Source organism: Carcharodon carcharias, chromosome 22 (genome assembly GCF_017639515.1).
Source record: "Carcharodon carcharias isolate sCarCar2 chromosome 22, sCarCar2.pri, whole genome shotgun sequence".
NCBI classification, from domain to species: Eukaryota; Metazoa; Chordata; class Chondrichthyes; order Lamniformes; family Lamnidae; genus Carcharodon; species Carcharodon carcharias.
The window spans coordinates 55,565,791-55,582,347 of NC_054488.1; the positions used below are offsets into that span (position 1 = coordinate 55,565,791).

Genomic DNA, 16,557 nt, shown 5'->3' on the forward strand with positions numbered 1-16,557 from the left:
GGGTAGGTCAGCCTGTGGAGGTCACCCCTCCCCCGCCTTTGCTCCATGTGCCGGGAGTTGGGCGATATTGGCCGGGGAGATGCTGGCGGCGCTGGGGAGAGGGACTGGGCCAGCCCGGGGCCTGCTCAGGTAGATGGGGGAGAGGGAGGGGAGTGTCAGCCCAGGGCAGCGGCGAAGCGGGTAGGCCGGAGGAGCCTTGGCATCGGGTGGGGACCAGGATCCGCAGAGACCCCCCCCCGAGCCCCCACCCCCCCACCCCTCATCCCTGCAGAGCCCCCCCCATCCCTGCAGAGCCCCCCCCATCCCTGCAGAGCCCCCCTCATCCCTGCAGAGCCCCCCCATCCCTGCAGAGCCCTCCCATCCCTGCAGAGCCCCCCCCATCCCTGCAGAGCCCCCCTCATCCCTGCAGAGCCCCCCATCCCTGCAGAGCCCCCCATCCCTGCAGAGCCCCCCTCCATCCCTGCAGAGCCCCCCCATCCCTGCAGAGCCCCCCCATCCCTGCAGAGTCCCCCATCCCTGCAGAGCCCCCCTCATCCCTGCAGAGCCCCCCATCCCTGCAGAGCCCCCCATCCCTGCAGAGCCCCCACCCCCTCATCCCTGCAGAGCCCCCCCATCCCTGCAGAGCCCCCCATCCCTGCAGAGCCCCCACCCCCTCATCCCTGCAGAGCCCCCTCATCCCTGCAGAGCCCCCCCATCCCTGCAGAGCCCCCCATCCCTGCAGAGCCCCCACCCCCTCATCCCTGCAGAGCCCCCCTCATCCCTGCAGAGCCCCCCTCATCCCTGCAGAGCCCCCCTTATCCCTGCAGAGCCCCCCCATCCCTGCAGAGCCCCCACCCCCTCATCCCTGCAGAGCCCCCCTCATCCCTGCAGAGCCCCGCTCATCCCTGCAGAGCCCCCCCATCCCCGCAGAGCCCCCCCATCCCTGCAGAGCCCCCCCATCCCTGCAGAGCCCCCCCATCCCTGCAGAGCCCCCCCATCCCTGCAGAGCCCCCACCCCCTCATCCCTGCAGAGCCCCCCCCATCCCTGCAGAGCCCCCCCATCCCTGCAGAGCTCCCACCCCCCATCCCTGCAGAGCCCCCCTTCCCTGCTGAGCCCCCACCCCTCATCCCCTCATCTCGCCAGGTGTGATGTGCCCGTGGGCTCCCGCTGCCCAGAGTGAGGATGGCAACTGAGCCTCAGCAACAGAGGGAACATCACAACCCGCGCATGAACCTATTCTAGCAGGGTTCATGGGCATGGTGATCAGCGGGACTGGAGCACAGAAGCTATCGCATATAGCTCTGTCTGCCCATCACCCTGCGCTCACTGACCTACATTAGTTAGACACCTTTTCGATTTTAAAATTCTCATCCTTGGTTTTGAATCCCTCCATGGCCTTGTCCCTCCCTGTCTCTGTAATCACCTCCAGCCCTACAGCCCTTTGACATCTGCACTTCTTGAGCATCCCCGATTTTAATCCCTCCCCCATTGATGGCTGTGGCTTCAGTTGCTTATCAGAATGAAACTCCAGACTCCAAACCAGGAACTAAAGACAGGAAATTAAAATGGCATTAAAGCTTTATGCAGAAAGCAAAATAAAGGTGGGACTAAGGAAGAGATGAGAGACAAAAAGAAAAAATAAATTAATTATTTTACTTTTTGTATCTTTGAAAAGTCTTCCTTTCAGAAAATTAGGCTCCACACTTGTAAAGTTAATTTTCAGAGCCAATGAGGTTGTACAGTAATTATCATTTAAGTGAGATGTTTACAATTTAGTTACTTTTACCAGTCCTAGCTCTTTCAGTTTAGGTGTTGAACTAGTCAGTAAATACTCCAAGAGTAACACCATTACAGTCATTTCAATACCAGATATGTTGGAGGAACGGGTATCTCGACTGCAACTCCTGGATTTCCACATTTGAACTGTGTTTTAACTGCTGCTGGAAGTTACTGTCTGATTTACCCTGTAATATCAGCGAATGCTGATAGCCTCAACATCATGACCTCAGATATTTAAAAGGTTATCATGACCTCAGATTTTGTTGCAATGACTTTTCAGAAGTGGTGACCCTATGGAGAACAACCAGCTCTAGAGCAATCGCGTGACATTTTGAACACGCTGGTCTGCTGGTGTCTCCCATTGAACTTTCCGTTTCTGTTCAATCTTTTCACAGGCGAGAGCTGCGAACGTTCTGTGCCCGGCGGGCTCTGAGGGCCAGTGCCTGCAGTCGGTCTGATGCCCTGGCAACACCGCCCCTCGACAATGCTCCCAAGGATTACTCGCCAAAGATAAAGCAGCTGGTGCAGGAAATAGCAAGCCTAACGCTCCTTGAAATCTCCGACTTAAATGAACTGCTTAAGGTACGTCGTAGAATGGCCTCCATTCGCCGAGGTATCCATGAACTCTTGCGGGTTGAAATAGCCCTCTGAACATGTCAGGAGAACACAAATTAGGATGTAAACTAGGTCGTAGCCCCCGATACCTGCTGGCTGCATAGACCTGGGGACTGAAGGTAATGGGAGAACCCCCACCACCAGTCAAATCCCTGGTGCGGACAAAGGCTCAGCCCCATTACTCAGTCGCTTGAGTCAGAGACTTTGTCGTACTCCAGAGACTTTAAGCAAACGGTTAAGGCTGAGCACCGAGAGAGTTGCTGCACTGTCGGAGACCCCCTCTTTCAAACGGGATGTTAAACTGAGTCCTCTGTCTGCTCTCTCGGATGGAAGTAAAAGATCCGATGGCATTAAGAAGTGCAAGGGAATTCCCCTGGCCAATAATTATCCCTCAAACAGTCATCGCTAAAACAGATCACCTGTTCATTATCACATCACTGGTTGTGGGAGCTTACTGTGTGCAAATTGACTGCCACATTTCGCATGTTAACAAGAGGCTACTTCATTGGCTGTTAAGTGCTTTAGGATGTGCTGAGGTTGTGGAAAGCGCCATCTGAATGCAGTTTTATTCTTTCTAATGGACTCGGGCTCGAGCGGTCCTAGCTGAGGCTGTGCAGAGAATAACAATGGTAACAATTGGGAGGCTGTAGATGATGAATGTTGTTCACTGTTCCAGTACCTTGGGGGATTCTATCCCATCTCCCAGCACTTGCAGGTTTGTGTTCCATTTATCCTACCAGTTTGTGGTGCTCCAAACCAGTTGGGTGGAGTGAACTTCATACAGGCCACATCACTTCTGGGATAACGTGGGCTTTTGTATGTCAACCGGTGAGGGGCGTTGTTGGTGTGATAATGTGAGAGTGGCTGGAGTCTGTATTGGAATGTGGCATTTTCAGGCACTGCCTCTCAATGACACGCGTCCTGCCAAAGAAGCCAGGAGGCTGTTCAACTAGCTGATTGTGAGCGATGAGGAATACAGGCCATCATTGTCATCGTGGGGGGTCTGGGGGCAGTTCAGCACTTGGGGATGTCCTGAGGGCCTTTTTTTTTTGTTGTTGTTATTGTTTGGAAACAGCACAGCACCGAGTACTCTGTCAGACTGGCCTTGAACCTGTTACTCACGCTCCACTTCTCACGTTGTGTCATTTGTAAACTGTCTTGCACTGCCTTCTTCCCATCTTATTTAAAATTGCAGAAAACATGGTCTGACGTTAACTTTGAGGGAAGATAGTGAGATCCAAATGATTGGTTATCCTCCAATCGACCCATCTAGCCAACCGTTCAGGCGCTATCTGTCCCACATGTGGGGCAGAGTCTGCAGATCGCACATTGGGACAGGTCAGTCGTCCCAGGACCCATTGAAATGGAGTGGAAGCAAGTTATCCTCCATCCTGAGGGGCTGCCTAAGCGAGAGGTTACTGATTATTTACTTGAAACTCGTGGCTCATTCTGGGGGTAGCGCTTTCGGTAGACACCCTGCTGCTGGGTACACCCTGAGGCTGTACAGGTACCTGATTCTGAGCGAGATGTCACCAATCCCCATCACTGTGTACCGGAAATCAGATTGTTGTAGGATTGCAACAGCACGGTGTGTGTACCTACACCACAGGGACTGCAGCGGCTGAAGAAGGCAGCTCACCACCACCTTCTCAAGGGGTAATTAGGGATGGGCAATAAATTGCTGGCCCAGCCAGCGACACCCACGTCCCATAAATCTCACATCTGAAAGCGTTGAGGCCCTTGTTTGCAACTTGATGCAGAACCAGTGACAGGAGGAAGTTACCGGGTGGCCAACACATGAGCAAGTTTGAACATACTGTGTCTCTGGAGATGTTTCACTGGAAGCCTGGGTGAAGAATGCTGTATGTGAGAACCTTGTGCATTGAGCAAGTTGCAGAAATGCTTCCTCCCAGCTTGTTTCCAATAGCTGCTTTATCCATACACTATTGTGTGTGTAACCGGCTGGTACCTGTTGTTTTGAGCTTACAGGTTAAATCAATACTTTCTGCAACTAGATGTACGTAACTGCCAATTTCCAGTTGCTCATGTAACTCTTGCTGTGGATCAGTGGGAAAGTTAAACTGAATAAAAGCAAAATACAGTGCACGCTGGAGAAATGAAATAAAATCAGAAAATGCTGGAAAACCTCAGCAGGTCTGGCAGCATCTGTGGAGAGAGAAACAGAGTCATCATTTCAAGTTCAATGTGACTCCTCTTGGGAACTGAAGAGAGGTAGGGATATGATGGGTTTTATGCTGGTGAGAAAGGGGGTAGTGCAAAAGGGAAGGTCAGGAATAGGTTAGAGGGTGTGGGAGTTTAAATGACAATGGTGTCATGGAACTCAAGGCAGACGGAGTGGCACTGTTAGTATTAAAGGCACAAAGCAAAAGCATTGTTCCAGAGTAGGTGTTAATAGCAGAATAAAGATCAAAGCAAAATAACAATGTGTTAATAGCAGAATAAAGGTCAGTGCTGTCTGAAAGCAAAAACTTAAGAACAGGATACAGACTGGCACTTGGGGAGGGGGAAGAAAACTCAAAACAGACGACAGAGTTCATTGTCTGAGGCTGTTGAACTCAATGTTGAGTCCAGAAGGCTGCAAAATGCCTAATTGGAAGATGAGGTGCTGTTCCTTCAGCTTGCATTGGGGTTCACTGGAAGTGAGGTGAAAGTATGAGGTGATACACTTTGGAAGGAGTAACTTGACAAGGAAGTATTCAATGAACAGCATGACACTAGGAAGTTCTGAGGAACAAAGGGACCTTGGTGTGTGTGTCCATAGATCTCTGAAGGCGGAGGGGCATGTTAGTGGGGTGGTGAAAAAGGCATATGGGACACTTGCCTTTATCAATCGAGGCATAGATTACAAAAGTAGGGAGGTCATGTTGGAGTTGTATAGAACCTTGGTGAGGCCACAGCTGGAGTAGTGTGTGCAGTTCTGGTCGCCACACTATAGGAAGGATGTGATTGCACTGGAGGGGGTGCAGAGGAGATTCACCAGGATGTTGCCTGGGATGAAATGTTTAAGTTACGAAGAGAGGTTGGGTAGACTTGGGTTGTTTTCGTTGGAGCAGAGAAGACTGAGGGGCGACCTGATCGAGGTGTACAAGATTATGAGGGGCGTGTATAGGGATCAGCTGTTCCCCTTAGTTGAAGGGTTAGTCACGAGGGGACACAAGTTCAAGGTGAGGGGCAGGGGGTTTAGGAGGGATGTGAGGAAAAACTTTTTTACCCAGAGGGTGGTGACGGTCTGGAATGCGCTGCCTGGGAGGGTGGTGGAGGCAGGTTGCCTCACATCCTTTAAAAAGTACCTGGACGAGCACTTGGCACGTCATAACATTCAAGGCTGTGGGTCTAGTGCTGGTAAATGGGATTAAGTAGGTAGGTCAAGTGTTTCTCATGTGTCGGTGCAGACTCGATGGGCTGAAGGGCCTCTTCTGCTCTGTGAGATTCTGTGATTGTAGCAGGCCAAGGGCAGAAACCTGAGCGTGAGCGCAAGATGGTGAATTGAAATGGTGAGCGACAAGAATGTTGAATTGGTTGCGTGCTGTTTATTGTTTGACACAAAACTAGTTAATGCTCTTTTTGTCTTCACAGAAAACGCTGAAAATTCAGGATATTGGGATGATGCCAATGGCCGGAGCGATGGCAGCTGCTCAGCCGGTTTCCCAGGTAACGACCATGAGAGATAAACCCCCCCACTGCTGTTCTGGTCGGCTGACCAGCCTCCCAGCTTCTACTCTCCAAACCTGAGCTCATCCAAAATTCTACTGCCTGCGTTTCAACACGCACAAAATCCTTGTTCACCCACCAGCACCCCTGCTTGCTGATCTATAATGGCTCTTAGTCCGTCAATTATAAAATTCACAGCCTTGTTTTCTCACCCCTCTATGGCCCTACCCCTCCCTATCTGTGTAATCTCCTCCAGCTCCGCAGCTCTCTGAGATATCTGCGCTGCTCCAATTCTGGCCTCTTGTGCATCGCTCCGCCGTTAGCAGCTGTGTTTTCAGCTGCCCGGGCCTTAACCGAGGAGCTCTCGTGTTGCGTCCCTCTACCTTTGGGCCAGAAGCTCCCGCTTTTAAGTCCCGCTTCAGTACAGAAGATGCATTCATAATGCGGCCAAACAGGTTGATAATCAACCGGTAAATTCTCCAGTACGCCTGACGGCAGGCAGTAAGAGGAGGAGAACTTCCTGGTCAGCCATACTGCAGAAGGCAACAGCAAAACACTGCAATACTTTGCCAAGCATAGTACGTACGAATGTACAAAATAGACCACTCAGCCCCTCGAGCCTGCTCCGCCATTCATTAAGATCAGAAATGATCTGTTTGTGTTTCAAATTCTACATTCCCTCTCCCTCCAATAACCTTGGATTCCCTTGCCTAACAAGAATCTATCTACCTCCGCCTTAAAAATATTCAGTGACCCCGTCTCCATCGCCTTCTGAGGCAGAGAGTTCCAAAGTCTCAGAGAAAAGAATTCTCCTCATCTCTGTCCTAAAAGGGTGACCCCTAATTTTAAAACAGTGCCCCATAGTTCTGGACTCACCCACAAGAGGAAACATCCTCTCCACGTCCACCTTGTCAAGACCATTCGGGATGTTATATATTCCCCGCTGTGAACGGTGCGGTGTTTTTTCAGCATAATGATGGACCAATCTGATGGAACTCCGGTGGTTACAAACGCCCTCTTCGGTCATGGTACCTGAAGAAGGAGGAGGAGGAGGTCTTAAGCTCTGGAACTCACCCCCAAAACCCCTCCCTCTCTCCTTCGTGTTCCTTTTTTTTTAGGCACTATATAAATGTAGGTTGTTGAGGTAAATGGGCCTGTCTGATATCTCACAAGCATCAAAATCCTCCTTCCAAAGGAGCCAGCTGTTCTATTACTGGGGTCAGAGCACAGGATGTGGCTGGCTGCTGGGGTGAGAGGGCAGTGTGCTGGCCTGGAAGGCAAGGTGAGAGAGCTGAAAGCACACTCATTCAAGGAAATGGCACATGGTCTACAGAGTTTGTTTTATGCAAAGTCCTTGCAGTAATCAGTAGTCCTGGGCTATTCAGTTAACTTGGCGATATATGTGTCCCATTCAAGTCAACTTTGTATTGGCCTAGCAGTTTACCCTGTGGTATTTAATATAAAGCCGAGGACAGTATATAATTTGGGAGTTGTGCAATTGTTTTGTTTGTTATAATCTAGATTATAATATGAAACCCTGAGCTTAAAGCTGGTGTGGACAGTGCACCCATTGTGTAACACTGAGCAGCAATACAAGCTGAGACAGATCTTGCGATACAGTGTTTGAGGATTATTACCTGTGCTGCTCCCTTGCCCTCTCTGACCTCCCTGTTGTTTCCCCTGGTCTTGTTTCTCGAGCAGGCAGAAGACGAGGCGGCCCCAGTAAAGAAGGAGAAAACACATTTCACAGTGAAACTGACGGAATTCAAGGTGGCAGAGAAAGTGAAACTCATTAAGGAAGTGAAGAACTGTATTTCTGGCCTCAACCTCGTGCAGGTGAGTTAACCTGGAGAAAGGAAAGGCGATCTTCCCACCCGCAGCCCCAGAGGTCCAGGCTGCCCGGTGCTCAGGCTGTGGCTAACGGGATAGCTGTCTCCCCTCAGAGTCAGGAGGTTGTGGGTTCAAGACCCAGCTACTGAGTACAATATCCAGGCTGACACTCCCATTGATAGACTGAAGGGCACTGTCTGAAGACAGATTATTGTTGTCTATCTAACTTTTATCACTAAATCCACAGTTTGCCTTTCAATCTGTGTCTTTTTGATGGTTTCTCCGCACCAGAGCGAGGACCACTGCCTCGCCTAAGCTCTGCACGTGCGCTTGTGCCTGCTTTGTGAGCAGGAGTGAGAACCGTGGTTTACTTATTTGTTTCATGGGATGTGGGTGTCGGTGGCTGGGCCGGGCCGGCATTTATTGCCCATCCCTAATTGCCCTTGTTCAGCCACATTGAATCAACCACATTGCTGTGGGTCTAGAGGCACATGTAGGCCAGACCGGGTAAGGACAGCAGATTTTCTCCCCCAATTCCAGATTTTTATTGAATTCAGATTTCACCATCTGCTGTGGTGGGGTTTGAACCCGGGTCCCCAGAGCATTGCCCTGGGTCTCTGGATTACTAGCCCAGTGGCATTACCGCTGTGCCACTGCCTCCCTGCACTGGGGCCTTTTCCCTCCCTGCACTCTACAAGCTTCAGAGGCCAGGTATAACACTCTGTTCTCCTTTTCCCTCCCCTCCCCTCCCCTCCCCTCACTGCCAGTCCCTGGAGAGCTGAGTGCTGAAGCTGGGGCGTCCCGGCTGTAGAGCTGTGTGCGGCGCCAGGTTTGGAGGATTCCCCATTGGGGGTGTCTTTTTGTGATCGTCATTGTGTTTGTTTGTTCCTTAGGCGAAGAAGCTGGTGGAATCCCTTCCTCAAGAGGTGAGAGCCAACGTCGCGAAGGAAGAGGCAGAAAAACTGAAAGCTGCCCTTGAGGCAGCGGGAGGAACAGTTCAATTGGAATAATTCCCTTATTCCTGCCAATCCATGGCCTAGAGGATACCATGGAGACCAATATTTGGGCCTTCCTCAGTCCAGTTTACCGTTTGGTATCTTGGAGCTGCTATACTGTGTCATGGGACTTATAAAGTATCAATGAGGGGTGTAGTTTGACCAAGATATTGTTTATATGCGTGTCTACATATTATGATTTTATACCACTGCTAAAGTGCTAGAGGATGCAGTTAACTGTCAGATAGGAATAACGGAGATACTGTAAATGTCCACCCTGTACAGCGACCTTCACTGGAAATCAACTGAATCTCGTGTGCATCAATTGTCATTTTCATCCAACATTAAATGAGAAAAAAAATAACGTTTTTAAAACTCCCAAAGGTGGAAGGTTTTTGACATGCTACCCAGTGATCAATCGCTGCCAGTCACCCTGCACCTGCAGGAGGGTCATACAGACTGGAAACGCCAACTCTGTTTCTCTCTCCCCTGATGCTGCCAGACCCGCTGAGTTTTTCCAGCATTTTCTGTTTCTATTACCGCTGATTGGCAGCTTCCTCTGAATTGCCTCACCCCTCCCTTTACAGGGTCTGTCAGTCTGAAGCTGCGGCTATCGTTGGCTCCTGCAGACTCTGCTGTCTTTCCTTCCGACTTTTCACATGCTCCAAGGACAAAGTTGCAGATTCTATTTTTTTGCCCTTTTTAAAGTGGCCTCATTGCCTTGCGCTGTCACCTTTTAACGACCTCTGTATTTGCACACCATAGTCCCGCCCCTCATTTTATTTCCCGTTTCTTTGTGCTAATCAGCAGCTGTCACACCTCTGTCCCCCTGAACCATTGTCATCCTGCAGTTCTCCACGGTCCCTGTCACACCACTCCACCTTAGCTTGCTTAGGATTTAAATCAAAGGGGTAACGTTTTGGCACAAACTGTAGTAGAGATGTGAATTTGTGAAGCCTCTTTTATTCCCTCCCCTCCTAATAATGGTGAATCTTGGAGGCCTAAGGTGTCAGAATCCCTTGGACATCACACCCAAGGGTCTAGTTGTCATGCACGAGGCTGGAGCTGAGCAATCGGATGGGTGTTTGATTGGCGGGAGCCCTTTGCTTTTTGTCCTCGTCACAAACTGCGGTAGCAGAATCAGATAGGACCCTGCCTCACCCCCGGCTGATTTTCTGGCCCCCCTTCCCTCTTGGCTGGTCAAGAGCAGCAACGATGAATTGTACCTTTTACTACCCCTCAAGCTTGGTCAAAGAGGTAGGTTTTAAAAAAAAAAATGTGAGGGAGGAGAGAGGAGTGAGGAGGATTCCAGAGCTCAAGGCCCAGGCAGCTGAAGGCATAGCTGTCAATCTGTGAAGAGCTGGTCTTATCGATGGTAATTGTGACTATGGGTGATGACGGATTATCTGCCCTTTATAAAGCATGACTTCTTTCATTTCAGTGAGGTGACTCAAAAAAAGTACAAAGGGCAGCCAGTTTGATATTCTCAGTATCATGCAATTATCCAAAAATGAAAATACTCAGTGTGCAATGGTGACCATTCAACCCAATTGATGAGAGGAACCCGCTGAGTTAGTGGAAATGACAAAACAAAAACAGAATTACCTGGAAAAACTCAGCAGGTCTGGCAGCATCGGCGGAGAAGAAAAGAGTTGATGTTTCGAGTCCTCATGACCCTTCAAAGGGTCATGAGGACTCGAAAAGTCAACTCTTTTCTTCTCCGCCGATGCTGCCAGACCTGCTGAGTTTTTCCAGGTAACTCTGTTTTTGTTTTGGATTTCCAGCATCCGCAGATTTTTTTTTCTCTGTGGAAATGACAGCCTGTTGCAGAGTATGGACTTGTTTCTAGGGTGGTGGTGGGGTGGGGGGCACAGCTGCTTACAGCATTGTCCCTTCAGCAGTGAGTTCCAGTTTAAATATTCAGAGGGGTGTCAGGGACCTGCGCTGATGTTCACTGCAATCTGTTGTGGGTCACTGGATAGCAGGACTTTCATCCCATTTGCCCAGGGCAGCACTGCCCTCTGGTGGTGTCTCCTCTCACTTTCTGATGCAAAGTGCACTTCCACAGACCAAGAATTGCAACTCGCTCACAGGAAAAACAGCATGAGTGCCATGGGGGAGGGGCACCATTCTTCATTCATTCACTAGGATATCAACCTGCAAAGACCCTGTTATATGTACAAAGCAATCAAGCAGTGTCTACCATGTGGGCTAAGGGATTGTGATTGGTGAGATATGCATAGTTGATAAGTTAGTTACACTGATGCAACTAAGGCAGAGATATTAAAGGCTGCAAGTTCCAGCTCACAGGAGAACTCAGTCGCCTTACAAAAGAAAGGATACGAAGGAACAGAAGTTGGCCATTCAGCCCCTCAAACACATCCTGCCATTCAATTAGATGATGGCTGACCTGTTTCTTAACTCCACCTTCCTGCCTCGTTTCTGTATCCCTTAATATGTACTTACCTAACAAATGTCTATCAGTCTTAGATTCAAAATTTTAATTGAACCTTTCCCTCAGCTGCTATTTTGTAGGAGGGGGGAGAGAGTACCAGATTTCCATTACCCTTTGTGTGAAGAAGTGCTTCCTGACATCACCAGCTAGCTAGAATAACTGAGCTTTGATTTTGAGTTTCTATCCCCTTGTTCTGGGCTCCCATGTCCAGCGGAAATGGTTTCTCTCTCTCTCTCTGTACTCGACCGTGTCAGTTGCCACTCAGTGGGTAGCACACTCACCTCTTGAGTACGAAGGCTGTGGGTTCAGGTCCCACTCCAGAGACTTGTGCATAAAATCCAGGCTGACACTCCCAGTGCAGTGTTGAGTTTGCTCTCTCTTTCAGGTGAAACATTAATTGGAGGACCCATCTGCCCTCTCAGGTGGATGTAAAAGATCCCATGCCACTATTTTGAAGAGCAGGGGAGTGATGGCAAAACCTCGGCCCTTTATGACACATGACTTTTCTCATTGCAGTGAGATGACTCAAGAAACTAAAAGGGGCAGCCCAGTTTGATACTAACCATATCATACAATCATCCAAAAATACTCTGTGCGCAATGACATTTCCCAGTGACCATTCAACCCGATTAATGAGATGAATCAGAAGGAGCGTCATATGGACTCGAAACATTAAATCTTTCTCTCTCCACAGATGCTGTCAGACCTGCTAAGTTCTTCCAGCATTTCCCATTTTATTTCAGATTTCTAGCTTCCACAGCTTTTTGCTTTTATTCAAGTTATCCCTGGTGTCCTGGCCCAATAATCATCCCCTGATCAACATCACTCAAACAAGATTGTCATCATGTTGCTGTGTATGGGAGCTTGCTGTGTGCAAACTGGCTGTTGTGTTTCCTACGTTACAATTGTGCCTTCATTTCAAGAACCTTTCATTGGCTGTAAAGCGTTTGGGGATGTGACAGACACTATAGCAATGCAAGTGATTCCCCCTGCCCAATGACAGTTTGGGAGTTGGGTGTGGATTCTACTAGGAGGTAGTGCTAGCCCAGCACACACACAGCAAGTGAAGGGGCAGTGATAGATCTGTTGATGCATCATTCCCTGGAGCATCAGTGAGTGTGATTCAGGATTGTCAAAAAAACAGTGGAAATTTGCGACATGCAAGTAAGGTCAAACAGTTTGTGGTGGCTGTGCTGAAAGTCCAGGTGATGTCAAACAACAGAAAAGGGGTGTTGCAATCAATGGAGCGTTAAGCTTCTCCCTAACATAGTCAAAAACAAAATAAGCCACCTGGGCAAACAAACCCTCTGATTTCAGTTTGTAAAATATTGCAAAAACTCAAGGTGCAAAGATCACAATGGGTCAGAAAAAGGAATTTAAAATGTTCCAACTTCAAAGGCATGGTGCAAGTGCTGCAACAGTCAAAGGCTCAGGCTTTAGTTTCTAAGCTCCACAAAGTAGGAGAGAAGAGAAATGAAACTTATGGTTAGCAACTCCCAAGTTTTGATTTTAAAAGCCTGTGATTGTAAGAGTAAGTGAGGAGTTCCACAGCCTTAATATCTCAGGGAAGAGTAAGGCAGAGTTAGTGACCAGTAATGGCTAGTTAATGACCAGTAACAGCTAGTTATTGTGGATTCCAACACACAACAGTTAGTTTAAAAGTTACTGATAGGTACTGAGTGAGAATGTTAAAACTCCATCCAGTTAAACTCTTCAAAATTGGGGTGATTGACGTCTGCAATAAATAAATAATGGAAGGAAACTGTTAAGCCTCTGATTATAAGCGATTGTCATTCTCCACCCCAGCCTCCCTCACTCATGGACTTGTCTCCCTAAAGCATTTGGGCATCAAAGCTGATTGGGATTGCATTATCCCCATCAGTCCTGACCAGAGCGTTAACAAACCATTTGACTGTGGAATTCATTTGTCCTTGTCCCACGAATATACATGCGGATTCAGCAGAACTCAGTGGCTGGTGGTGAGGGACTGCTACCCTATCCAGTTTATCAGTGGGTAGGATTCTCAGCTCTGAGTCAGAAGGGTTCAAGTCTAACTCTGGAGTCCAGTTTGACACTCCCTATGCCAACACCAAGAGGGTGCTGCACTATAATTTGTTTTCTTAACTGCTATGCCACCTTTAAATATTTGTGCATAAACATCCTCAGCTTTCAATCTTGCACTCCCTTTAAAATAGTACCCTTTAGCTGTTATTGTCTCTCCTTGTTCTTCTGACCAAAATATGTCACGTCACACTTCTCTGCGTTGAATTTCGTCTCTCATGCCTCCGCCCATCCCACCAGCCTCTCTATTCCCTCTTGAAATCTATCACTATCTTCATCTGTGAATTCCGAAATTGAACCTGAGTCACCGACTGTAAATGAAGCAGGGAAAATGGTCCCATGGCAATCGCTAGGGCATTCCACTCAGTAGCTGCGTCATGCCAACATAACATCCAACTGGTACACACTTTCTTCTGTTCTGTTGGTCAATAACATATCAGTTCCCAGCTTTTGTTGCAAGGGGGGCAGGGGTGACCAGAGTCCACGGAATACTGCACAAACAAGCAACTCCATCGAGAAGGGAGAGTGCTGAAGTAGAATCTTAACGAAAGATGTGAACTGTGCAGCATTGTCCCTTGTCAGTGCTGTATGGCTACATTCTTTGGTAGAGATTCGTTACCTTGGAAGGTAAATGAATAACTTGGAGAAGTTAAAAGGTGTGTCTATTGCCAGGATAAGATATTTATAGCAGATTGCTACAGAGGATAATGATTGATTTAAGATGGTTTAGCATATCCAAGTGGCATTTTACTGATATACAAGTTTTTAAAAAGCTTTCATCACGTCAGTTTACTTGCGAGGGGGGAAATATTTATAATTAGATAGGACTTACAGCACAGAAACTTGCCATTTGACCCAACTGGTCTCTCTGGACGCCGATCACAATTATTACAGCGCAGATGGAGGCCATTTGGCCGATTGTCTCTGCTCCGTCTCTCCGAATGAACAACTCACCTCTGCCTTCTTCCCGTAACCCTGCACATTCTTCCTTTTCAAATAACAGTCTAAGTCCCTTTTGAATGCTTCGATTGAACCTGCCTCCACCACACTCTGAGGGAGAGCATTCCAGACCCTAACCACTCTCTGCGTGGGAAGAGTTTTCCTCATATCAGTTTTGCTTCACACAAGCCTTGTGCCACCCTGTTTCATCACACCCTATCAGCATCATCTTTTCTTTTTACCCTCCTGTTTAACCAGCTTCCCCTTAAATGCTCTTTGCTATCCACCTGTCGTAGCAAATTCCGCATTCTCAACCTTCCCTGGGTAAATAAGTTTCTCCTGAATTCCTTACTGAATTTATCAGTGACTGTCCTATATTTACCTACTTTAGTATCTCAGGCTACACAAGCAGGTTGGAGGCAGCATGTAACTCACTTCCTGATTCCCCAAAGCCTGTCCACCATCCACAAGGCATAAGTCAGGAGTGTGATGGAATACTCTCCACTTGCCTGGATGAGTACAGCTCCAACAACACTCGAGAAGCTCAATATCATTTAGGACAAAGCAGTCCCACTTGATTGGAACCCCATCCACCACCTTCAACATCCACTCCCTCCACCACTGATGAACAGTAGCAGCAGTGTACACCATCTACAAGATGAACTTCTGCAACTCATCAAGGCTCCTTCCAAACCTGTGATCTCTACCATCTAGAAGCACAAGGGCAGTTTCCCTCAAAGCCACTCACCATCCTGACTTGGAAATATATTGCTGTTCCTTCACTGTCACTGGGTCAAAATCCTTGAACTCCCTCCCTAACAGCACTACGGGTGTACCTACACCAGATGGACTGCAGCGGTTCAAGGAGGCAGCTCACTACCACCTTCTCAAAGGCAACAATTGCTGGCCTAGTCAGCGATGTCCACATCCTGTGAAAGAATGAAAAAGATCATATCGGTACATTGTATATATTTTAGACAAAGTTGTAGCTTGTATGGGTCACAGGATTAATTGCTGTGTAGCTGTCCATTCCTGGCCCTCATTTCTGAAATCCTGTGGATTTTTCTGTTTTCTCCTAGCGTTAATTTAGCAGGAAATTGGTTGAAAATCTTGGAGCCCTGCAGCATGTGGCTGTTTACCCCTTTTTCCTGAGGATTTTTCCATAAGTTGCTGCAAAATTGAGGACAGGAGACCAAGAGGAAACCTTGTGGAATTTCCAGGTCGGGTTTTTGTAAGACAGTGAAGCTCCTTCAACCCATTGACATCCCAAGCTCGAAAATTCACCTCCATCCCAGGGACCTCAGATGGCTGCATGTTTTCACAGAAGGAGAATTTAAACCAGGATTACATTTATTTTATGAAACTCTCCATAGCTCAGGCAGGTGTGTGTGTATGTGAGAGAGAGAATGTCGGGGTGTGTGTGTGCAGTGAGAGAGTGTTGGTGTGTGTGTGAGAGAGTGTGTGTATCGGTGCATGAGAGCGAGTGTGTGTGTGTCAGGGTGTGTGTTGTCAATGTGTTGGGGTGAGTGTGTTGGGGGGTATGTGCACCCATGGGTTAGCTCCACTTCCTTGACACATACCTCAGTGTTTTTGATGTGTCTGGTGTGGAATCACTTTTTGAGAACTCCCCCACACCCAGCCCATACCTGTTCAGCATTGGCATGGTTAAAGAGGAAATATGCACGACGGAATTCTTAAATTGGTGTCTTCAGGTGTAAGACAATGGGTTTGAGCATATTACCCATAATATCCACTGTGAGGGATTTGGGGATATCTTGAATGTTGTCAAAACATAACTGCAGATCTTCATTTCTTTATAATCCAGGCTGACACTTCAGTGCAGAACAGAGGGAGTGCTGCATTGCCAGAGGTGCTGTCTTTTAATGAGACATGAAACCGAGGCTCCACCTGCCTACTCAAGGTAAAACCAAGAAAACTTGGAAATGAAGGATGCCAGTAAAACTTGTCTGAACTGGTCATGTGTACCATAAAATGGAAGTCCAGATTTTTATTGGGATTTGAACATTTTGAACTGGCTTTTCCTTCTGGGATTCAGCACTGACCTCTCAGGAGGATACAAAGGTTTGATGCACAATTTGAAGAAGATCAGGGAAGAAGATCGCCACCTGGCCAATCTATCAGCCAACGCCACAAGAGTCAAGTGTTCAATTTTTTCATTGTGAGAGCTTGCTGGGAGAAAATCCACTGCTGGTTATACCTACAGAATGAAA

At 48.1% G+C, this 16,557-nt stretch overlaps 1 protein-coding gene across 1 annotated transcript; it reads left to right on the forward strand.

The window, feature by feature from the left end:
- Positions 1-9,239, forward strand: mrpl12 (mitochondrial ribosomal protein L12). Its single transcript, XM_041217204.1, has 5 exons — positions 1-129; positions 2,155-2,341; positions 5,972-6,046; positions 7,748-7,882; positions 8,770-9,239. The coding sequence occupies exons 1-5, from the start codon at positions 80-82 to the stop codon at positions 8,884-8,886; spliced, it is 564 nt and encodes a 187-aa protein (XP_041073138.1). The 5' UTR covers positions 1-79; the 3' UTR covers positions 8,887-9,239.
- Positions 9,240-16,557: the final 7,318 nt, after the last annotated feature.

What these genes read in the sequence shown, in the direction of transcription:
- mrpl12 (XM_041217204.1), top strand. Translation starts at nt 80, where the DNA reads ATGCTGGCGGCGCTGGGGAGAGGGACTGGGCCAGCCCGGGGCCTGCTC. An exon ending in CTGCTCAGCCGGTTTCCCAG is followed by an intron (nt 6,047 to 7,747) that starts GTAACGACCATG and finishes TTTCTCGAGCAG; the next exon opens with GCAGAAGACGAGGCGGCCCC. An exon ending in CTGGCCTCAACCTCGTGCAG is followed by an intron (nt 7,883 to 8,769) that starts GTGAGTTAACCT and finishes TTTGTTCCTTAG; the next exon opens with GCGAAGAAGCTGGTGGAATC.